Source organism: Poecilia latipinna, unplaced genomic scaffold (assembly GCF_001443285.1).
Source record: "Poecilia latipinna isolate Pla-1442-1.1 unplaced genomic scaffold, P_latipinna-1.0 Scaffold522, whole genome shotgun sequence".
NCBI classification, from domain to species: Eukaryota; Metazoa; Chordata; class Actinopteri; order Cyprinodontiformes; family Poeciliidae; genus Poecilia; species Poecilia latipinna.
Window position 1 is genome coordinate 550,755 of NW_015113138.1, and position 23,466 is coordinate 574,220.

The 23,466-nt window shown below is 40.4% G+C and overlaps 2 protein-coding genes across 2 annotated transcripts; one reads left to right on the forward strand and one right to left on the reverse strand.

The window, feature by feature from the left end:
• The first annotated feature begins 158 nt into the window (after window positions 1–158).
• psmg4 (proteasome (prosome, macropain) assembly chaperone 4) lies at window positions 159–2,951 on the forward strand. The gene is made up of 3 exons (XM_015040693.1): window positions 159–580; window positions 689–764; window positions 2,071–2,951. The coding sequence occupies exons 1-3, from the start codon at window positions 404–406 to the stop codon at window positions 2,190–2,192; spliced, it is 375 nt and encodes a 124-aa protein (XP_014896179.1). The 5' UTR covers window positions 159–403; the 3' UTR covers window positions 2,193–2,951.
• Window positions 2,952–3,616: 665 nt separating this feature from the next.
• Window positions 3,617–22,148, reverse strand: slc22a23 (solute carrier family 22 member 23). Its single transcript, XM_015040694.1, has 10 exons — window positions 20,804–22,148; window positions 19,432–19,535; window positions 17,703–17,857; window positions 10,072–10,258; window positions 8,896–9,023; window positions 8,350–8,452; window positions 7,938–8,164; window positions 6,538–6,570; window positions 6,310–6,433; window positions 3,617–5,418 (listed from the first exon to the last, which is right to left on the reverse strand). The coding sequence occupies exons 1-10, from the start codon at window positions 21,221–21,223 to the stop codon at window positions 4,998–5,000; spliced, it is 1,902 nt and encodes a 633-aa protein (XP_014896180.1). The 5' UTR covers window positions 21,224–22,148; the 3' UTR covers window positions 3,617–4,997.
• Between the last annotated feature and the right edge of the window lie 1,318 nt (window positions 22,149–23,466).

Genomic DNA, 23,466 nt, shown 5'->3' on the forward strand with positions numbered 1-23,466 from the left:
TTTTTTGCCAAAAGGTTGGTCTGTTGCTGATTTTGAAATAAAAAATATGTTCTGCAAAAGCAAACGAGACTTTTAGGATAAATTAAGGACCATAAGTTAAATAATATATTTTTTAATTGCCTAAATGTGTAATGTATGCACATTCAACATTTCATTGTAATATTTTCCAAAAGTAATTATTTTTATTTGTTGCAGTTTGTGCCGGTGTTCTGAGTATATGTGCTACCTCGTCAGATTTTCCCAAGGCAGGGCGGATTAATGGGTAACAGAACACCGGAGCTAGCCCGTTGCATCTAAAATCGATTGGTTTGGTCTGCCATTTCCCCACTGTAACCAGGAAGTAGCTCCTGTTGTTTCACACGGGTCGTCATTTTCCAATGTTAGCATTACAAAGTGCGTCAAAATGACCGAAATGCTGAACGGTACGGACTTCGGGGGAATTTCGGTGCATAATTTCTCCGAGAAGATTCTGGAGCAGGTCGTCCACTTCCACGTGATGAAGTTTAACGAAGGCTTTTTCCTTTGGGTCGGTTCGGCTCCTGCTCTATCCAACCTAGCGGTTTCAATGAGCAGCAAATATGTGAGTAAATGGGTTAATTCAGCATCTGTGTTTCCGCTTCTCATTGATGTTTTCCGAGTTCACTTCATGTTTTTTTTATTTATTTATTTATTTTTTATGGTTTTTCAGGATTCGATGCCGTTATCTACATTGGTGATGGGAGATCCGTCAAATACTGCAGCAAACTCTTTGGCACAGAGGCTAGGTAATGTATAGTATTAATTTAATGTTTTATCACAATGTTTCTGTACTCGGGTGTTATAAGTCTGAGAGTTAAAGCTTGTAGATCTTCATCTGCACTGACGATTGTGTATTTTTCAGCTACTTTTGGCTGGATGCACAGATTTTGATAATGCCTTTTACTGTGCTTTGAAAATTGTTGAAATTAAACTTAGCAGCATTTGATGTTTCAAGTTCTTTCGAAGCTGAAAGTGATATTGACATTGATGCTGATGCAACCTGAGGAATAAATACTAGTTTGCCTGTTGTATAACAGCAGTGATAGTACCAGCTTTTGCTTTTCCGTCATATGTTACATATAGATAACAAATATCAAAATTAACACTAATACATCCAAGTAATACAGGTAAATAGTATGAACTAACAAATGCATAAAGCATAACAAAAACATTGCAGTTTCTGGTGAGTGATATAATAAAGACCCACTGTTTGTTCTCTTTATATTGCAAAAATTGCACACAAGCATCAAATTAGGTGCACATGTTGACATCATCGTTACTCATCATTTTGAAGGAGGTTTGCCCTGTTTAAACCAACTAGTTTGGTGTTTTTCTGACTGTGGAAGTGAAATCATAAGAGCTGTCTGAAGCCTTCAGAAAAAAGATTGTAATAGCCTGAGGTTGGTAAAAAAAAAAAAAAATTAAGAGGTTTCAGAAGACTTTTAGATCATTCATTAAGTTGTAGGCAAAATAGTCTTAAAGTTTTGAAAATTCAAAACCACTGCCAGCATGCCCAGGCCTGATTGTTTAATCAATATCACCCTGAAAGCAGACCGCAAGATGCTGAAAGAAATTTCCAAACCCCTTGCTTGTTGAATTAATGAATTGTTAATATTTTTTGTTTCCTCAAACTTCAGTAACTTTAGCAATCTTTTTTGTGCAACTCACAAGCTTTGCTGCTGAAACTACAAATGCATTTTGCAATAAGCAGGCATTCCAATTGTACAAGATTAATTGCAACAGAAGCAATGTTGCAACAAAGAAATACTCAAAATCCCCTGTCTTTATTAGGATCAACCCTTTGTATGTCAATAATTTTATAGAGTATACCTTACTGTATAACCTGATTTCTCAGGTTAAACTCCCACCATATTTTTAAGTCATGTTTTTAATTACCACAGCTCTAAGCATAAGTTGCTTAAAAAACTCCCTCTAACTTCCAAATGCTTTCTTCCCTCACATACACAGTTCATGTATTATTTTTGAACATTAGCCAGTGAGTTTTGTCTAATGAACCAAGTGAACAAATATCTTTCTACTTTTTCTTCACAGCAAAGAGGACCAAAAAGCAAGTTTTTGTGAGTTACAGTCTTCCGATGACAGACTCCAGCCTGAGTTTGTTGGTGGAAAACCGGATCAAAAAGGAGCTGGAGCTTCACCCTGAGAACTTTTAGAAGCACGTCACCCCTTTAAGACATTTACTTTCCTTACATCAACACCTGCTTATTCTTTTCATTGTCCTGCAACCAAACTCCCAAAACAAAACAGACACAGAGGCAGTCACATCCACTGTTCTTTTATTGACATAATAAATTAAGTGGTTTATTATCAAAACATGTAGGCCTACGGCTTTTTGTACAAATGCATCTTATTAAAAAAATAACACTTAGAAAACAGCATTAGAGACTGAGTTTTTTTTGTTTAGTTTTTTTTTTTTGTTTTTCATTGCTTTACCTGTTAAACATACAAACCAGTAAACCCATACAAGACTAATATGGTTGGAATAATTGTTTGGATTAGTAGGCTGGTTCATCTAGTTGATGTGCTTCTAAACATGTGAAGATCAAGATCCATACATTATGAATGAATGGCACATGTACAAATCCTACTCGGTATTCACATAGTATAAATGTTCACAGTTACAACTAGGCCAGTTCTACCTACACTGCTGTACTCTAATCGTCACACGTGTTTAATTAAAAAACAAAACAGTATTTTATTGTGCTTTCTGACTAATGTTAAACATGGAAATGGCAAGATTATAACAGTACTAAAATACATAGAAGAAACAGTGACAATTGGAGCGGAAATATTTGCTAATGAAAGAGGTAATTCAAGCAACAAGTTGGCCCTTGGCATCATTAGAAAATAAATACTGGATTTCTTCAGTTACATTTCATCTTAAATCTGTAAAAAAAAAAAAAAAAAAAAAACACACACACAGCCAATGAGATAAAGCCATTGAAATGCTGAGATACATCATTTAGACATACAGCAGTACACCGCCCTAATATCCGTTCAGCTCTCAGATTTGTCTCGTCATCAAGTCTCAAAAGGCTACACGTAGAAGTCTGCCGTGGTCTCCGGCTGTTTGTAACGTCCGACAGCCGTCATATGTCCCCCTGACAGTGTTAGTCTTTATTTAAAGATCGGCGTCTACGCCGACCGCATCTCTGAGGATAAAGTGCCACAAATGGACTTCCATTAGTGGACACGAGAAGGGGAGAAAACGTACATGTAAAACTATTAAAACCATTTGTGCCCTTTCATGCAAAAAAAAATAATAATAATTATAGTGGATTAAGCCTATATTTCCAACATATTGGCTAAAAATTCACAAACACTTGATTGTGTCTTTGACATTTAGTGCAAAATAATGTGAGAAACTCTTTGCCCCCTTACAGATTTCTTCTGTTTTTGCTTTTGTTTGTCACACTTGTTATACTAAAACCATAAAACAAGTTTTACGTCAAAGATAACCTGAGTAAAACACACTTTTCAAATTATTTCATATATTTAGGGCGCACCAGTCCCTTTCTTCTTTTTAAATAATGACTTCGCTATGATCAAATACATTTTCTGAAAGTTGAGTTCAATTTCATCAAGCCTGATTAGCTTCAGACCAGTAGAATCAAGAAATTCCTTTAGGGGAAGTTTAAAAGCATGAAAAATGTTAAATTATCTAAAAAAAAAAAAAAAAAAAACACACACACATTGAATTGATCTACAGAAATTTATGATCAGATTGACACCTATGGGTTTGGAATGGGTGATGAAACCATTTCTAAGGTTTTATGACACCAAGTAACCATATTGTCCACAAATGGAGAGAACAATGAACATCGGTGAACCAGAATCACACAGAGCAGCTCAACCAGGTCACAAAAGAACCCAGAACATCTGGAAGCACTGCAGACCTTTGTGTTCATCATGCAACATTTAAAAGGAGGCTGAGTAAAAGAGACACCAATGGAAGAGTTCCCACTGGTGAGCAAAAATACCTCAAAATCCCATCCCATACTCCCAAAATAAAACATCTTTACTATCCCACCAGACTGCATTGATGGGACCATGAATACTGACATCTGACATTTAATGTCAGCAACAGATGTTCAGCCAACACAAATTAAGGCGTTCTACTGGCCTGTTCAAAATCTAGATTGGGATCCAGCTGAGATTCAGTGGTATGACTTTAAATAGGCCTCTCAAGATCGAAAACTATCCAGTTTGGATGAACCAAAGCTATTCTGCAGAGAAATGCGGACCAAAATTCCTCCACACCAACATATGTTACATCCATTCTGTACACCCTTGTCCCTACTCAGGTTGGGAGGGGTGCCGGTGCCTATCTCCAGCGAACGTTTCGGGTGAGAGGCGGGGTACACCCTGGACAGGTCGCCAGTCTGTCGCAGGACAACACAGAGTTGGGTTTTTCCAAGTTGGGTTGATTTACTTTTTTTCACTTGCTAAATGAAATTATTACATGAAAACCACCTTTTTTTTGTATTTGCTTAGGTTATCTTTAAACATCTAAGTTCACCAAAAAACCAAAACCAGAAGTTGAACCATATAGTTTTCCACACCAAGAACTATTCGGGCCCACTCAAATGATCCACAATTGGCCTGTTTCAACAAGTCAAATCTACAAACACAGAAGTCACAAAGTTAATCTGCCATTGGTTTGCTTCCCTGCATTCATTTACTTTAAGCAGTGCAGAAAAATCACCATCGTCACATTCTGACTTCAGATAAACCAGGTCCACACAATATTTTTTGGCAACTCCTGAATGAATCATTGTCACTAAACGTTACACAGGCTTGCTGACATTGTCATCATCTCAAACCTCACTACAGCTTAGCAGTTCATCTGGTTTGTCCGAACACTTTTGTTCCTTTTCTCCTAAAACATTTGATCACATCTTGGATCTGGTTATCGCTGCATCAGTTATTTGCACAGTAGAAGACTATTGCTGTGATGTTCATACCCCGTTGGCTATGGCACAGTTGCCAATCACCTCACCACCGGTTGCGAGAGCATAGGAAGCAGGTACCGCTGCCAGAGCGGTGGCTACTGCTGCCGTAGCGCCCCCTGTGGCTGTGAGATGTAAGGGCGTGTCGTGAACACGCGAGTAGTCCCTTTCGTACTTGACAAGGAGGAGATGCTGCTCCCCAGGATGAAGCAGGGTCTGACGGGTGAAGGTCTCTCCGTCGGCGAGGCTCTCTGGCAGCGGCTGACCCCGCGGCTCTGGCAGCAGCAGCAGGCAGATGATACACAGCAGCGTGCAGCAGGCGAAGATCACGTGATGCAGGAAGTAGCCCTTTTGGTTGTGCAGCTCCATGATTGGGGCGGTTAGCATCCCGAAGCCTGCACTAGCCAGGACGAGGCCCAGACCTCCACCCCTGTGCAAAGCGAAAATCAAACTCACTTGGCCTACTCATGTTCTGATACAACAGCAGACAAAATTTATATTCAAACAAACATAGCTGACATATTTATAATAATAATAATAAAAAAATCTGTTATGATGGTCACAATGTGCATATTAAAGTAGCAGCATCCAACACTCTTAGTAAGATGAGGTGGACTTGACATTTGCATTTACTTTACAAATAGTGCCCATAAAGGAGTATGCAGAAGTTCATCTCCAAACCCTCTTTTATAATAAATGTGTAAAAGCAATTAGACTATGTTCCACAGTCTTATTTAAAAGGGTTAAATAAATAGCATGACACAAATGAACTGGTATTTTTATTAAATACTGTGAGCATTTCATTCCTACAAACTACTTTAAGGTCTTAATGGGCTCCTGTGATGACCATAAAATATGGCTCTGAGATGAGAACTGTTTTTTGAAATCATAGAAATCAGATCTCAACCTGACGAGCAAGAACTGAACATTTGTAATCTATTTTGTTTAGATTACACTTGTTGTTTAGATTACAAATTACTGGGGAGGCAAAAAAAAACTCCAATTCATTTGAAAACTCTTCTGAGATTCTCTTGTTTTGTAAAGCATGTCAAATGTTTACATTTTTTCATCTTTGCTAATTTTACCTACAAAGTAAAGCTGCATGCTGAGGTCGATATCTATGCAAAGTGCAAAGTCATAAAATATCTTGAGGTCACCAAATATTACTTGCTTCTTGTCACCACAAGAGAGAGCTGTTGCTCTTCATAAAATGTACTGTGATAAGGACAATGTAATACAATTTTACTGTTATACCACTTGCAATTAATTCATGTTGTTGGTTTAAACTATAACAGCAAAAAACATCTCTGTTAGGACTCACCTGATGACAGTGGGAGTGATTTCAGCACAAAAGAAAATACTGAGAGTGCTGACGGCATGAGAAGAGAACATGCCGATGATGGAGAAGGCCACTGAGAATTTTCTGTTCAGTGTGTCTCGTAGAACTGTCCAAAAAAAAAAAAAAAAGGTAAGATGATGTCAGTAAAGTAAAAAAGACCTGATGAGGAAAGCATTCTAGGTCAAAATTGAACTGAAGCAGCAGCTGTACCTGTGTCATGGCGGAGGCTGTACTTTCCAATTACTGGAGTCCATTAGTGGGCATTGAAAAATGGAAAAGAAAGGAGAGCAATTCATTAGTAAGCACAAATGGTAGAACAGTGCTGACTAAAAACAAGAAAAAAAAAAAAAAAACTAAAACAAAGCCCTTAGGAGAACTCTGAACAGGACCAATAAATAATGACTACTGCACATGTAGGTCAGAAATGCAGAATGATGGTTAAACTGCAGTCTGTGCTGTTTCAATGACTCAGGAACTGCCTGCAAGGTGTGCTGAATAACCAACTGTCTGTCCAACATAAGATTTAATACTTAGATTTATTATTAAAAATATATAAGCATAATTTTATCCATGTGTGTTTAAGTGATCTAGAAATACAATATCGACTAAAATTGCCTGTTCAAACAACAACAAAAAAAGTAATTTATGAAGGATCAGTTTAGAGGTGTAAATGTCAGCATGTCTGGCTAACTAGCTTAATTTAAAATTTGATTTTGCTTGCACTACAAAATAATTAAATAAAATGGGCAACATATAAAAAAAGTTGTTACTTGGGGGGGAGGAGGGGGGTTACAGCTGGAGGACTTTTTACTTGCTGAACTGATCATAAACATATTCTTCGATAGGAATACACAATGGAGCCATTTGAATCCCACAATTATTTCCCAGAAACTACAAGGTATTTTCCAAAACTTTCATTTTACTTTCGAAACTAACCTTCATTACAAATCACTTTGTAACTATCATTATAAGATACATGTAAGTTCACAGAAAGCAACTTGTAACTCATTCTCATTCTTGGAAACTCGTCTGCGATATCCAGCAAAGTAACTCATATGTTGTGGCAGTGTAACTTGCACATTCCAGGATGTAACTTGCATATGAAGTGACCTGCAACTCCCTGAAACGTAACTTGTAAGTACCAGCAGAATGCTGTACTTTGACTTGTAGGTTCTGTGAAGTAGCCTGTACTTCCATCAAGGTACCTTAGTCAATTCAAAAAGTAACTTGTAAGTTCTGCCAAATGACTGGCTGAGATTTTTTGTGACACCAAATGAGTTCTGGATAAAACTTTTAAAAGCAATAATAGTGCAACTTGAATTTGGTCGCAGATTTAAGAGATTTATGGTACTTCAAGTCCTCAGTCCACACCAAGATTAATTTTCTATTGAGCATCAATCGGACTATGACATTTAAATTGGTAAAAATAGAGGACATGCTACAAAGCATATCTTCATTCCCAGACAAAAAGTGCAATTGTTGACTGATGAAATCTGATTTGATCACATTACAGCTGGTTCTGCCTTTTATCTACAAAACAAGTCAATGCCAACAGCACAGTTTCCAAAGCAACTTCAAAGTGCCATGTCTAGGGGTAAGTGGGTACTCACAGTTGAGCAGACCCAGCTGCAGTAGGGATGCCAGAGCTGTTATGATCATGAAGGTGAGCAGTCCTCCACGCCGACCCATCAGTCCCACTGCAGGGCAAAGAGCCAGGCATGTGGCCACGGCGATGCCAGCCATGGTGTAGTAGTCTGTGTGGCACAAAGCCGTGGGCTGGGCCTCCGGGTCCATCATACTGCGGGCGAAGCAGTGGTGGATCCCATAACCTGTCAGGCTGCACAAATACAAAGTGAGAACGCAGCTGTAGACAGGAGACGTGTGCCTGCCACGGGGCCTGAGAGGATTTAGACCCACATTCTTTGAGCCTGTCTGTGGATGAAGTAATTCATGCTGTCAACGTAACGGATGCTGGCTATGATGAGCAAAAGAAGTGTTCAAAGGCAACCACAACACACTTACGAGTTCACACATAGCACCACAATGTTTTTCCACAGGTTCCTGGTGCTCATCATCTTGACAATGCAGCTCCTCTGGGGTTTCTTGTGTAGCTCCTGTTCCAGCTCTGGTAGGAAACATGAAATGTACACCTTGAGATCTTTATTTCCTTTCATGCTGTAATAAGGGATCTTATGCTAAAGGTCCTTTTGAGCACAGAGAAGCTAACATGCCACGGTGTCTTGATCTATCTTCTTGGTCACTGAGAAAAAATTACACTCATACAAGAGATGAATGTGTGTCTGTTCAAAGAAAAAGATTGTTTTTATCATATTACTTGGATAAAATCAAGACACTTTGTCAGAAATTGTGAAATTAATTGTCACCGGCAGTGTAAACTTACAAATCCTGACTATCTGGAAACAAATGTACATCTGCTAGTGAGAGCAGCATCACAAGCTGAAGGCGATGGTGTAAAATAACTTGTATAAAGATTTGAGTGAAGCAACCGAAAGTACATTTGGCAGTAAAATGGATTTGAGAGCTTTCATCTGCTAAATTTGTCTTCACCTGCAAGAACTCCACTGGCCTCTGTTGTCATGTCAACCTGGTTTTTCCTGGCGATGCGCAGCATCATGGCTTTGGACCGTTTGTAGTGCTGGGTGGCCAGCAACCAGCGTAGCGATTCGGGGAAAATCCTGCAGATTTAGAAGATGTGGGGTAAACTTAGACTCTTTGAAATGTGTTGGTGCAGCTCCTGCCTGAACACCAAAAATGAATGTATCCCTTTATGTTCATTCTTTTGGAATTTATTTAATCCCAGGACTATGAAAGAAAGTAGAAGCAGCTGTGCAATTAAAAAAAAAAAAACCTTTTCTGTGGAGTGGGCTGAATAGAATCTCACAGAACAACTTCTTAAATCAGAAGAAAGAAAACAAGCCACAACCACAACAACCCTAAAAGTTTGAGTTGGAAATGTTGCGTGTCCTGGAGTTTAACTGATGTTGCTACTTTTATGTATGACTTATTCAGCCATAGATGACATTTCTAAAGCTGTGGGATGAAAAGCTCACTAGAAATTGCAACAGACATAAGAAATCCAACAGAAAATGTTTTTTAATGAGAAAAAAAAAGCAGGGATAAGAATTTTGAGAAAACTTTAGAAGAAAGTTAGATGCTACCTAACTTCCTTCTTTTCAGGAATTAGGAAATGATTTGACCCAAAATAACAGAAGAAAGTAAAACCTGCTAAATAAAATAACATTTCTGGTTTTGTTCCATGGGGAACAATTTTTACATTAAAATGCAATTAATGAATGGCTATTGGCGCAACAGTGTTCCTTTGCCAGAATACACCTGAGCTCTATGGAAGTTATATTTTTGATTTTTGCAAATTTTGTAAACGCTTAATACCAAAACTCATTACTCTATTTCTAATTAAGCCATGTGTTTTGTTGCTGTTTTTGGACCAGTGCTAAACAGGAATGAAAGAGTGATTTATATGTGCTCCAAACGGTTATAAATGTCCTCCAGTGCTTTGGCATTTGCACCCTCAGAAAGACAGAAGAGGAGAACAGACTGTGCTGTAAGAGCAAGACAGAAAGAATGAAGAAGAAAACAGCAGGAGAAAGAGAGCTTTGTTTGGGTGTTGACTGCTCCGTACTGTGTAGTGTGTGTACTGTACAAGCCGTTGCCTGGCTCAGTGTGAGAAACCCTGGATGGATGTCTTCAGAGGGTGGGACTCACCAGACGTATGGCAGCATCAGAACAAAAGGGCTGATGATCACGATCTGCAGCACCTGCCAGTCATCCCCATTCGGCCAATGGCGGCACAGAGTGGCAACCCCTGGCATCAGTAGCTGCCCGCCCACCTTCAGAAAACTGGCCACCATGGTCATGGAAAAGCGCCAGCCTGGCAAGCAAAGCTCGATTCCTAAATAAAGAGGCAGAGCAGAAAGAAAGGAAGATTTTATCTGAATATTTAGACTCATTATGTTGTGGCAGCCACAGAGGAGAGTTAATCAGGTATGAATGGGATGCGATTGAGGATATGTCACTAAAAGCAGAGGATTCAATGGTTTAAGATTAGTCTTTGTCTAGCAGTGAGCTGGTCTTAAGTGTATCCTCGAAATTATTTGACAATTTAATGCCAAAGTGAAAGCTTTTTAGGTATCTTATCTCTTCAGTATTCCCATTTCCCCAGAAGAGGCTCAAGTTCCCATTCTTACTGCCGGCAGCGTCTTACACTCCAGATGGCTGGGTCCATATGGTGACGTCGTTTCTGAAGGTGACCATTGTGGGAGTGTGAGGATAAAGGAAGGAGGGACTCTGAGTAGCATGTACCGTCTTTGATTGTTATTGAAAATATGATTGAAAAATGGGAGGGAAGCAAAGGAGGGCGGAATGTAAATAGGTATTAGAATTAGTAAGAGCATTATGCAAATTCGTTTCCCTGTTATCTCACCTTGAGGTAGTAGTCGTGCAAATGTCTCCAACCTTTTTCAGATTGTTACTAAAATGAGAAGGGAGTGCACCAAAGAACAAGCCGCTTGATGATGTCAGAAAAAGTGTCAGAAATTTAAGTTTTGATGCATTTGATGAACATGTTCGAAACATCAGATTTTTTTTTTTTTCCAACATTGTTGATTACGGGTAAAACTCCGATCAATAGCCAGCTTTGATTGCAGGTTGATTGATTGGTGCATTTTTTTTATCCAATACTGAAAAACTAAAGGCTTAACATGGGCTAACAACTTTTAAAAAAAAAAATCTTCTATATCTCTATCACATAAAGCTTAAAGGTCAAACCTCCATTTGGCTCAGAAGATGGGACCTGAATCTTAAAATAATGTCAAATCCAGCTTAATTATGCCCAGGGGCAGACCGACGCCTACAGAATCTATTCAGACAGAAGAGCCAAGAAACAGATGTGAGGTGTGATGAGAAACCTCTATTTGATAAACTGTAAGGCATGTAGAAACTATGATTGTTAGCAAAGATGTAAAATTACGTACATCTCGTTAGCTAAGGTCTGTGAAGTCACATTTGCAGTTCTAAGAAAAACTATGCATTTCAAATATCCTAATCTGTCACGTTTCAAAAAACATGTCAGACAAATATAAACTCAGGAAAGAGAAACTGCTTTGCAATCCTTTCAATACTAATGGTTTCAATAACTTTGCGTCTCTTCTCTTCTTGAATTTAGATCAGTTCATGATGTGAAAACAAGTAATTTCTTGAGTCTGCAGGTCTGACAGTTGTCACACCTGGGTGTTGCTGGTAAAACGGAACCGAAGAAATCTGGATAATCACAGTTAATTCATGATTTATCTAGGGAGTCATTATCTTCTCATATGGGCAGGATGGTTTAGATGTATATTTTTCTCTTATTCAGTAAAATCATCCTTTGAAAACTGCATTTTTTTATTCACTCAGGTTGTTTGATATTACAATGTTTGATGATCTCATATAAAAAAACAAAAGAACAAGATGACATTATTCTCCTTTACACATATCAAGTTTGTAAAACTACATCAGATTAACAATTAGAAAGTTTACCTAAACGTATGCATCAAATAACTCTAACCACATTAACATCTGAATAATAATACAGTGAGGTTGACTTGAAGTGTTTGCAATCTTACAAAGACATCAGCAGACCTATTCAGGCATTGTTGAAAGCCAACGTGGCTCCATGTCTATTTGCATATAAACCAGGTAACAAATGTGATGAATGAAAACAGAATTTGAATGGCATCTGTAAATGGCCATATGGAGATCTGTTCATTTGTATCTGAATAAGCCAGGACGCACAATAAAGCCAAGTTTAAACAGAGCCGTACTGGCAAAACAATGAGCACCATCACTTCTAATGGGTGGAAAAGCAGCAAAACAAAGGATGCTGAGTTCTCTGAGGAGGTGTCGAATCCCACCTATTCACAGACACACACACAAACACGCACAGGTCAGAGTCTTTATTTTTGTTGAAGCTGACTGTGAGAACCGTTCCTCTTATGCTGATTATCTCACCACTCCCCCAGGAGCCGATCCTCCCTCACTCCCCCCTTCCTCCCTCTCCTCTGCCGCTCTGAAGTGGCTCTCACTCGCTTAAAAAAAAATACAAAAATCTACCATCCCCCATCGCCATCCTCCTCCTTTCACCAAGCAGCTTCTCCTCTGACTTCACATGTGAAACTTGCAGACGCTTTGCAGAACAAAAAACCCAAAGTGAAAAAACGCGAGACAAAGAGAAGACGACAAAAACCACAGACCTAATGACCAGACTTGTCTTTCAAGGCAAACAGCTGAGAGCTTTACCACAGAGCCACGTTGTGTTGTTTTGCTGCTCCCTCTCTAACCTCGCCCGAGGCCTGGTAACAAAGTGAAGGGACCATTGGCTTTCTGGCAGCATGAGTTCTCATGAAAACCACTGTGTGGTTTATTTTGTCTTAATGCAGAACAGCTCAGTCACAGAGAAATGTGCACCTAGATGTGCTGTTGGGATGCTCAGTTTAATCGGGCAGTAGGTCAAACATGAAAAACAATAATCTCAAAATTAATTTTTTACTCTGTAGCTTTGGGAGGAACTCTAGGCGCAGAGTTACATAAAGTTCCATGTTCGGCACGTCCAAAATAGAACTACAGACAGGGAATGCCGTGTAATGGGGAGGGACGTATCCACCATTTCACCTGTCTGTGATACAGTAGATGATCTGGGCCTTGTCCAAGATCACTCTGAGGTTTTAAGCAAAGGACCCAAAATAATTTCTTCAAGAGTCACTGCCGAACAAAACCTCTGGTTTGAGAAATTTAATGTGAGAGAATTTACTTCTATTCACGCTTTATAGAGAGAATAGTGGCGCTTAATATAAATAACCTTTTATATAAGATAAAACAGTATAAGGAGAAACCCTCTTCTGAAGCCTCGACAGGGACTTTAGGGAGAGGAATGGATGGGAAACGTTTGACAATTCGACAAGGGCACAGCATGACAGCAGCTTTAAACCCAGCTTAGTCAGCAGAAGTCACACGCCTCAGTTCAATGAAACACAACCTTAGTACATGCTCTACTTTCCTTGCCTTTGTCATAAGCTGCAACTCTCAAGGACAAGGCAAGGCAAGGACAGAGAGAGCAGAGGGACAATTCTTGATTTCAGGACTTAAACCTTCATTGCAGACGCATGCTACGATTCAGTGTCGAAATTTGTCACCCTCAGAAGCGCTTCCTATAATTTCTTTGAGTTAGAACTGTACTTTTGATTTACAGGATGTTGACCCATTTTATGTGTAAAAGGGTCTCTGGAGATGCCTCGTGGATTAATTATTCCCTCTGTTGTGTGCGAACCAGAACTGCTTTGAATATTTAAAATAATTATTCTTTATGGACAATTTTTAAGAAAAAGGCACAAGTCAGATCTTTATTTATTTGTAGCCTGAGTTTAGTTTTTTTGTTTTGTTAGTTTTTAGTTTTTCCATCACATGCTTTGTTGCCTTTCACCCTAATGTTAGAAAATGCAGAATCAGTGAGGCAATAAAGCTTGGTCTTTCTGCAGAAAATGCCCAAATTTTATTGAACATATTTTTCTATTGTAAACCAATATTTTTCACCCACAAGCAGGTTCCTGAAAACAACGATGCATCTTTCAGATTCAACCTCAAGTTTTTGGGATCATATTTTTACATTTTCTAAACATGTGACTTTTGGAAGCAACTCCATCTGCCTTGAATCTTAGAACTAAGAATATTAGAACGTTGCTGCACATGCTAAAAGAGAGAAAGAACAAGGAGAAGGTTGCAGCAAAAAATCCCGATGGAATATTTGCAATGTCGCAACATTGCAAATATTCCATCTGTGCAGGAATGGTTCAATAAGCAGATGTACCACAAGCACATATTATTTAATAGAGTAAACTGAGGCTCCGTCTGACTGCTTCAGTGGAGTTCATTATGCAGTGTGTGCTGCAGAGAGATAACCAAACATTGAGATTTAATATGAGTGAGACGTGGGGTGGGAGGTAATAAATTGGTACAGGATGAGGAAGAGGAAGGGGGTTAATGGAGAGCAGAGGAGATTTAGAAACAGAAGTTCTGCGCCGAATTTACAGCGGCAGCAGTGGGTGAAAAGAGCGCGTGAGGCGAGCAGCTATTTCTGCTACATAAATACTCCTCCTTCATCTATAATACAGTAAATCCATCCTACATGTTTATTTCTATATTTTTTCTGTGTGACCTCTTTCCGTATTTGTTGCTCAGCAGTATAACAGGCTTTATGTGCCCCTGTTGTGCTTCAGGATCTGCTACAGTGCAACTTCATGACAGAGAGGCGGTTTTCTTTTAAATCAGCAGCTCAGTGAGATTTAAATTAAATACCATTTTGGGGGATTAAATACAGAGTTTAAGCTTTAATGTGGGGAATTTTTTCATCTTAAGAGGGTTTATAGATTTGGTACTTTTTTTTTAAATTATGCAGAGTCGTTCCGCGGACCGTCATCATGATAACAACATGAATCTACAAACGGTTTGTTTGCTCAGGCAGGACAAACGTCATTTGTTGAAGATAAAAATCAAAGCAAACAAAACTAATTGATTATTAGTGATAATATATTAAGTCATTAAATTAAGTGAATTTAATGGCCTTGAGGTAAAAAAAATAAATCTTAAAGCATAATATTCTCAAATTTGTCCATTGCAAAACTAGATTTGATGTGCAGGTGGGATCATTATGGTACTGGCAGTGTCCACATCTGACTCAAAACGTCACAGAAAGAAAATATATCACGGCTGCAGAAAGACCACAAAATATGGAACTTGCAAATTTTAGGATTGTCTAAAATTTTCAGCTGCTTATACGAACAAAATATATATATAAATATTCTAAAGGAAGGTTTTACACTAAGATGAGACAAAGATTGAGCTGTTTGGACAAATGTTTGAAGGTGTCAAAGTGACTTTTTTGCATGGTCGTGGCAGCATTATGATGCGAGACTGTGGGCAGGAAATGAAGAAATGTTTCACTACATTTGAAACAAATTCTTGACGGTTGAAACTCTGACAAACCTGGATGTTCCAGGAGGACAATCATCCCAAACTCACCTGGCAGCTTAGTTTTAGAGCATATTTTAAAGCTCCTGAAGTGACTAACTAAAAGTACGTTTCCTGTGCTGAAAATCTGTGTTCACACCAAGATTGCAATAGATTCAAACTTGTGCAACAAACTTAAGACAAAAAAAAAATGTACACAAGATGTTTGTGTGCCATTGTTCCATAATTTATAGAGATCTGAACTATTAAAATAACAATATTGAATTTATTTTTATAGCTATGATTATTGTAGACATGTAGATTTTTAAGTAGTTCTAACATGTTTGCAGAAAATGTACTCAGAAATAGCCACATATTAAGTAATATTTTCTTTCTGGTTCTGATTTGTTCACTGTGTTAAAATGACAGTAAAATTGGGGTTTGACGGTTGGAGAAATATCTTATTTTTATATTGTGAATAATGTGTAAACAGAGCTTGTTTTTGTTCCTCCTTCTGTATGCATGTACACCTCACACAGCCTACCAACAGCATCTCACACAAACACCTTTTTGTTGCAAGTTAAAGTGCATTCACGTCTCGCATTCAAGCCGCAAACGCAAAGCAAACTCAGATGCTTATCTAAATAGCTGAGAACATAGGTGACAGAAATTCAGTTTCTGCCCCACATTTTCATGGTTAATCATCACTGGAAATGTTTCTATTTTATAATCTGTCTTATTTATCTCACTGATCCTTTCTAAGTCCCACAAGCCTTTATCTGTGGACTCCCTCTAAATACCACACACCGCTGTTATCCGAACTTCATTCGCTGATGTTTACATCACAGATTAAATCCCAGTCCTCACAGGTTTCTCTGCAGACGGCTCATTTTGTTTGCTAGGTAGAAGGGGGTCATTTGAAATTTATCAGGGAACCCCGCTGAGGGAGGACAAAACGACACCCCACTGCCCGAGCTCGAGCCTGCCTGAGCTTCCCGCATCATGTGTGACTAATCTCACAGTGGCCTGAAAAGAGAGAAGAGGCCCACAGAGGGTGAGACGGGGGAGGCAGAGGACAATGTCTGGGGAAAAAAAAAAAAACGTCATCCACCAGTTTGGTGTCAGCTTGACGCCCTGAGGAGTGCCTTTTACAAAACATTTAAAAGAAAAAGGAAACACTTTAGATAAAAAAAGAGGAAATGACATTTGTCTTATCTTTGTTTTTTTCCTGGCATATGTTGGAAACCTCATGAATTCAGTAAGCGATGGAAAAGGACATGCATGGCCATGAAAGTGTAAAGATCCAGAACAAAAATGAAGGGACTGAAACTCCTGTTTTCAAAAAATTTCAGCAGCTCTCATCACAGATGCTAAGTGTGGGAATTACTGACTTTCAATCAATCAAGTTTATTTGTATAACACATTTAAGCAGCAAGACGGTTCAAAGTGCTTTACGCAATAAAAGCAGAAAATTGCAAAGTTATAAAGAAAACGCTATGCAGTCAACAACTGAACAGATGTTATATTTTGATGAGTGCAATCACCAAAGTCGAATATTGAATATGTTGGTCAATGTTTCATTTGTTGTGGTTCAAAAGATTTTCTGTCCAACTACCCAAAATCTTTAAATTAAATGTCCCTTGGGGCTGGACAAGATGGCTGAAAAATGTATCACAATCTAACATTTCAAATCAGCCGATAATCCATAATTATTGGACAGTTTTTCGTTTTAAATATCCACAATATTGTCACACTGGTGACGTAACATTTCCTGTTTTATCCACAGTTTTCACTCCACGCTATTGTTTATTTTTAAGCAGTTATGAGGGATGGCGGTGAAACCTTAAACTGTTGCTGCACTAATTACCCAGCAAGTTGTTGCTAGGTAACCACAGAGTAAGTGAAGTAGTTGATGCCACTCACCTAGTTGCGCAGCTAAAGTCTTTCTTCTGCCTACATCTCCCAGAATGCTGTACGGTATCAGAGATATTGATCATGCGATATGAATTGTTATTGATTTATTTTCCAGCCCTATTGCACCTTTTACTGATTTTCTTTTCCTCCTTCATCTACAGTGCCGGAAAAAGAGAAAAGCGAAGGCTGCAAAAACCTAACAGTTGTTTCTTGGGTGTGCTGTGTTCACACAGAGGATCATTCATCACTGAAGTTCCACTGTTAAACTAGATTGGATGCAAACTATTGATGTGTAACGAAGAGTTTTTAGTCTCTTTCCTAAAGCTTTTCTCCCCCTTTGTCTCCTTCACGGTTTCATAGCTGACCAAAGCATAAACTGGGACAGACAAACCGCAGCAGGACAACAGGCAGACAACAATCAGAAGGCGAAAGCTTGTACTTACTGAGCACGTAGAGGGAGAGAGCGAGGCCCGCCAAGCAGAAACCCTCAAAGAAGCGCAAGGTGCTGAACATGGTGACATTTACAGAGAAGGCGACAGACAGGCCGAACACCAGCATGAAAAGCGCCGAGAGAATCAACACCGGGTGTCGGCCAAACCTTGGAAACAGAGACAGAGGAGCAGCAAAGAGTTTAAAACGTGAGGGAGAGTGCGGAGAAATCAGGTGAAAGAGATCGCTGTGTGCGCTGGTTCAAAAAGGGGCATGAGGTTATTAGGGCAGCAGGTCAGAGCTGCTGCATTGTTTTCATTGTTGCTGATGTCCTCCCACGGTCCAGATTAGGTTCTCCCTGAGGCTGCAGACCTGAACCAGCACAGCAAGGTCAGTGTGAAACTCGGAGATCTGCTGGTAACTTAGAGCAAAAAATGCTGGTTTAGCTTTTCTTCGGAGTTTGTCCTCACTTTAAATTGTTCCGAGTAAGTTATGTGAGGATTACGTGAAGCTTCTGGAAGAGGGCCTAAGAACAGTGAACTCACACTTTGCTTCAAGGTTAGTTTCTATGGGTTCAATGTGAAATTAAAACTAACTCTGTGATCTTTTCAGTAAAATACCTTAAACTTATCCAAAGCATTGAGCTAAAGCTAAAAAAATAGCTGTGTTTTGTTTCTGTGATCATGAGCTCATGATGACAGGCCTGCTTCCATCTGTACCAGTATCCATGTGCATGTGGTCATACCCAGATGAAAACTGGCAAAAATCAGACATAAGGATGTGAAGGTGGTATTACAGAGCTCTGTTTCTGCTGACTAGAGGAAAACACATCTGTGATATCTTCCAGCTGTGTGAGCATTTTTTAAACACATCTTTAAGTATACTCCAGTGTGCACAGCCAACGTTAAATCCAGGCACTTTAAAGCAGGCATCTTGCAGGAGCCGACATGCTCAGCATTCTAAAGTTCGAAAATTCGTCTTCATTAGTCTTCTGTTGTTGACTTTGACGTGTGTTTGGACCGACTGTGTTTCCCTCTTTATCCTCCCCGCTTTCTAGCAGACACCTGAAGATTTTGAGCAAAATTAGCTGGCATTTTGAAATGTTCCAGGTGTAATCACCTGGTTCCATCAAATCTGACTTTGAATAAAGTGACAAAAATATATGTCTCATAATATTCTGCCATTTAACAAACAAAGATAATTTTGGTAATCCTAACACAAAATGTTCAGTTTCAGTTCATTTCAGATTGTGAAAAATTATTATTTTTTTAACAAAATTGGATGGTCTCCTGCTGTTCTGATTGTTGCTTTCATCTGAACTTTTCCAACCTTCTCTACATGTCTTCTTTTTACAGAGTTGTTCAAATTAATTAATGTGGAGATGCAGTTCGAAACCAAGTGTAAATTGAATCACTGCCAACCTGTGAGCAGGAAAACACGTGTAAATCAGGTGTTGCAGCTTGTTTTAGAAAGCCAACTCCCTGAGTTTTATTATGCATTGAAACCTATTTTTGTACAGAAGCATCAGTGCTGTAAAAACAAGGTTGTTTCAGGACTAGACACAACTTGAGAAGTTTGGAGAAAATGAATCTGGTTACCTGAAGAAAAAAGATTTTTTTAAGCGTACCTTTGTGTTTATGACTAAAAATAAAATAATTTTAAAAAGGGAAAGGGATCCAGAAAAACAAGACATTGATCTTATTGTCAAAGTCTTCTTAATTAAACTGAGAAGGTGGAGCATACCAGTCAGCCATCACACCCATCACCAGGTAGCCAAATATTGAGCCCACCAGCAAGGAAAACTTGGCTATGTGAACCTTCCAGGCCGAGTCGCACACCAGGTGCCACTGAAACACAGACAGACGACAGAGAGGAGAAGCTTTAGCCAGTTTGAAGTTCTCCAGGAAAAGGGAAGTAAACATCAATGACATGCAACACTTAGAGTGTGAACCAAAACAGTCCTCCCTTATCGAATTTCCCTGTGGTTCTGAAATATATAAATCATGAGAAAAGTCTATAAAATCATGAGAAAACACAAACACGTGTGTGTGAATGAAAAAAAACAAACAAACAAAAACCTAACACATGGGAAAGTGTGAGCGTGTCCTCACTGACAGAAATCAATAGTTTTCCTCTCATGGGTCAGTGAACACACCACTGCAGCTCTCCGTATCTGAAACACAGCCAAGGACTCAAATGAGGAGGCACAGCTCGTTCTTTATCTGCGTACAACTCTGAAATCAGCAACCCCGCAGTCAGATTGGGGTGTGTGTGGAAAGTGTTTAACAATAATTCAGAAAACTACTTGCTGAGCCGCCACCCTGCGCAAGGGGGGGCGGAAATGGGACAATTAGTGAGCAGTGGTTACCTGCAGTTCCTCCAGAGTTACCATGGCCTCCTGTCTGTTCCTCTGAATAATGTACTCCTTGTCTGGCCTGCCAGTTTAGGTGGACCACCATATTTTAGTAGCTTTTCATTTGAGTTTTCTTTTTGTTTTCATATGATTCCTTGGTCAGAGTTCTCTGAGATGTTGAAAGCTCGGGATATTGTTTTCTTTACAAATTCAGCCCTGGCTTGTCTGGTGTGTCGCTTAACCAATGTTCACTAGAGCTTGGAGGATTTTACAGAACAGCACCCCTGAAAAAGGTGGATTTACAATAGGGGGAACTGGATTTTATTTAGGGGTATTAGAGTGAAGGGTGTTAAACATGCCTCACTTTTTCAATTTTATCTATAAAAAAACTTTAAAAGCATTTATTGTTTCCATTCCACTTCATAACTGTGTGTTGCTTTGTGCTGATTTCTCATAGAAAAAAGTAAAACATGGTGAACTTTGTGGAACAAGATGGAAAGAAAACAAAGTTCTGTACATTTCCAGAACTAATGCTTGATAAGATTTTTACCAATCTGCAATATTTATTTCATTAATCGTGCTGCTTAAGTGCTAAAGTCCCTGACTAACACTCTTAACCTTCAGCTGCTGAGTCTCATATTGAGGTCAGTGGGTAAGCTGCCAGTCAGCTGTTTGTTCCACACTCAGCACTGATGCTCGCTGATGGTGAGAGTGATGATGGGGAACAGAGGGGATCTGCTGTACCGTAGATCTATCTGTTACCTTGGTAACCACATTCTGAAGGAGTCCTGTTTGCAGCTCCAGCCTCCGCTCCTCGCAGGCGCACAGCAGCCCGGCGCTGTCCCCGGGTTCCTCCGCGGTGCCGTTGGCCCGGAGCTGCAGCGCGGGCGCGCCGCTGGCAAGCAGAGGTGGCCCGGTCCAGTTGCTGTGGTTACCCGCGGGAGACACGCACGTCCCGTTAGGCTGCGCCAGCAAGAAGTGATCCGAGAACTGGCTGAAGCCGATGAAAAGCGCGGGTATCCATGTCAGGACCACTAGCTGCTTCTGGTGTCTCCCGAAGCCCCCCAGAGATGGCAGCACACACCCGTCGATGTGCGGCAGCAGCCGGGGCGCCGGGCGCTCCAGCGGGGTGAAGCCGTTCTCGGGCGGGTGGTCCTGTGCCTCCGGCCGGCTACCCGCCATCACGACCCGGCCACAAAAACACAGCAGCTGTGCGCAAACGAAGTCCCCCGCTCCGCCACCCTTTGCGCACCCTGTGCTAAACCCTTTGACACAAAGGAATCCCAGAGCGCAGACAAATCCTGTGAGTTACGTACAAGAACAAGAGCCCGATAAAAGCAGGGTCCACCGAATCACCGAGCAGAGACCCTCATGTCGAGAGGGACCAGGAGAGGCTGTGTCAGGAGGAGAGGGCTGCGGGGAGGCTTCCGGAGAGGGGCGGACTCAGCCAGGCTTTGTATTCCATGAGTACAGCTCCTACAGCAGGATCCATCCATGTGGGGCTCCACCGTGCCAGGCCTGGGGGGCGGGGGTCTGGGGGGGGGGGGTCGTATGACAGCGTGGTTAAAATATCAGCGTGACCTTCATCTCTGAGCGCCACAGGTCTCACACCTGTCCGAACCGTGCCCTCCTGCAGCTGCGCATCATTCAGGTTCCCAGATATCCAACCGATCCACAGCGAGATCCTTGAAACCCGCCGCTCGGCTTCTCTCCGTGTAAATCAATGGAACGCTGTGCCAGAGCGGGGCTTCGAGCAGATACGGAGGGGGGGGGGGGCAAACCCCGCCCTCCGTCGGTGGCGCTATTCGCAGCGATTGGAGGGGCTTCAAAGAGCGACTGCACCACTGATGGGCATCTGCAGGCAACAATAGAGCCCTTTGTGCCGCCTATGAGTATTAAGCCTATTAGGATCACTCAGTCATTCATGTTTCCCAACGAAGCGGGATGATTTAAAGTACTCACAACCTCTGCTCCAGGTGGTTTTTCTTTCTTGCTTGTATGTACTTTTAGATCGGTTCTCCTGCTGCATCCCACGGATTCAGAAATGCGTCATACGCTCCTTTCATAACCTTCATATAAATAGATTAGTAAGTGGTTTGGGGAGACAATAGAAGGATGGCTGTTTTCTGGATGCTGTACTGCCTCTGAACCACCAGAGGGCGACAGATCATCACACTTAGAATTTTTGCACCAATTTGCCCTACAAAAAAATTTAGAATTAGTGCCCATTTTTACATTAGATTATGAAATATGAAAACGAGATTTGAAGGTTTTAAGAACAGATAAACGTTGTGTTTAGCTGAAACTAAGCTTTAGATTGAAGTGAAACATTTCCCCATTGTCATAAGGTGGGGCTGGACCCAGGTTAGGATGCAAATGATGCTATTTAATGAACAAACAGTAGACAAAAATCCAGGCAGCACAGAAGAGCAGCTGGTAAATAATATCAGCAACTGACATAAGACAAATGTCAGAGGATGGTAGACACGACAATAGACGAGGACCTGACAGGAAGCAAGAGACTCCTGGTGGGTATAGATACACAGAGAAGGTGATCAGGGGAAACGAGGGACAGCTGGGGACAATCAAGGGGAGCCGGGACAACAGGGAGACTCAACTGAAAAACAAATTGGGTCTTTCTATGTATATTAGGTGTTGAATTAGTACAAACTAAAAGTCCAGATTCATTTTTTTCAGCAGTGGAACTGCCATTCAGTCAAGTTTTGAATCAGATACCAACTTCAGCACTTTCGGAGAGGTCACAGTTCAGAAGAATGTCAGAAAATGTGTTTGAGAGAGTGGATCTATTGGAAAACAGCCCAGTCCTCTATGAGCAACTCCAAGCTGATTCCTCTCTGCTGAACGCCTCAAGGTTCAGCAGAGAAGTGACAGCCTGCTCATCTGACTTCTGTCTCCTGTTTTCTCCTCCTGCCTTGGTGGAGAGAAGGAGACTCATAAACTGTGAACACTGTTTGCTGTTGATGTTAAGCTGTGCCAACCACACACATCATAAAGGACATACCAAAATACCTTATGTAACCTCAGGTAATCACATCCAAACCTGCAGATGCAATGAAATGTGGCAAAATTAAAAGGTGTGGAAAAGTTCCAGAGCTGCAGGCTGCCACTTATGGAGACAGGTTCCAGCAAATAGCTCTGTTTCAAATGTACACAAGTGATGGTTGAGCTTAAATATATTTTAAAAAATATTAATATTTTAGATATGCACTGTGAAAAAAAATCAAGAATAGGCAAATCTCTCAAGCATAATATGGAGTGCACAGAATGTTTTCCAATGTATGATTAGTGAGTCACAAAGAGGCGGGGGTCCTCTGTACCAAGCAGCTACTAATCAATCACTTTCACATGAAGGCTGACATTCAGCCATGAGATAAAACAGAACCTACCGTGGAGTCAGTCTGAAA

Excerpts from the sequence above, each read along its gene's own strand:
- psmg4 (XM_015040693.1), top strand. The coding sequence starts at position 404 with ATGACCGAAATGCTGAACGGTACGGACTTCGGGGGAATTTCGGTGCAT. Across the intron at positions 581-688 it reads TTTCAATGAGCAGCAAATAT|GATTCGATGCCGTTATCTAC; the intron begins GTGAGTAAATGG and ends ATGGTTTTTCAG. Across the intron at positions 765-2,070 it reads CTCTTTGGCACAGAGGCTAG|CAAAGAGGACCAAAAAGCAA; the intron begins GTAATGTATAGT and ends TTTTCTTCACAG.
- slc22a23 (XM_015040694.1), bottom strand. The coding sequence starts at position 21,223 with ATGGCGGGTAGCCGGCCGGAGGCACAGGACCACCCGCCCGAGAACGGC. Across the intron at positions 10,259-17,702 it reads TCTCTCCCTCTACGTGCTCA|GAATCGAGCTTTGCTTGCCA; the intron begins GTAAGTACAAGC and ends CTCTTTATTTAG. Across the intron at positions 6,571-7,937 it reads GCAGCTGGGTCTGCTCAACT|TAATTGGAAAGTACAGCCTC; the intron begins GTGAGTACCCAC and ends AATGGACTCCAG.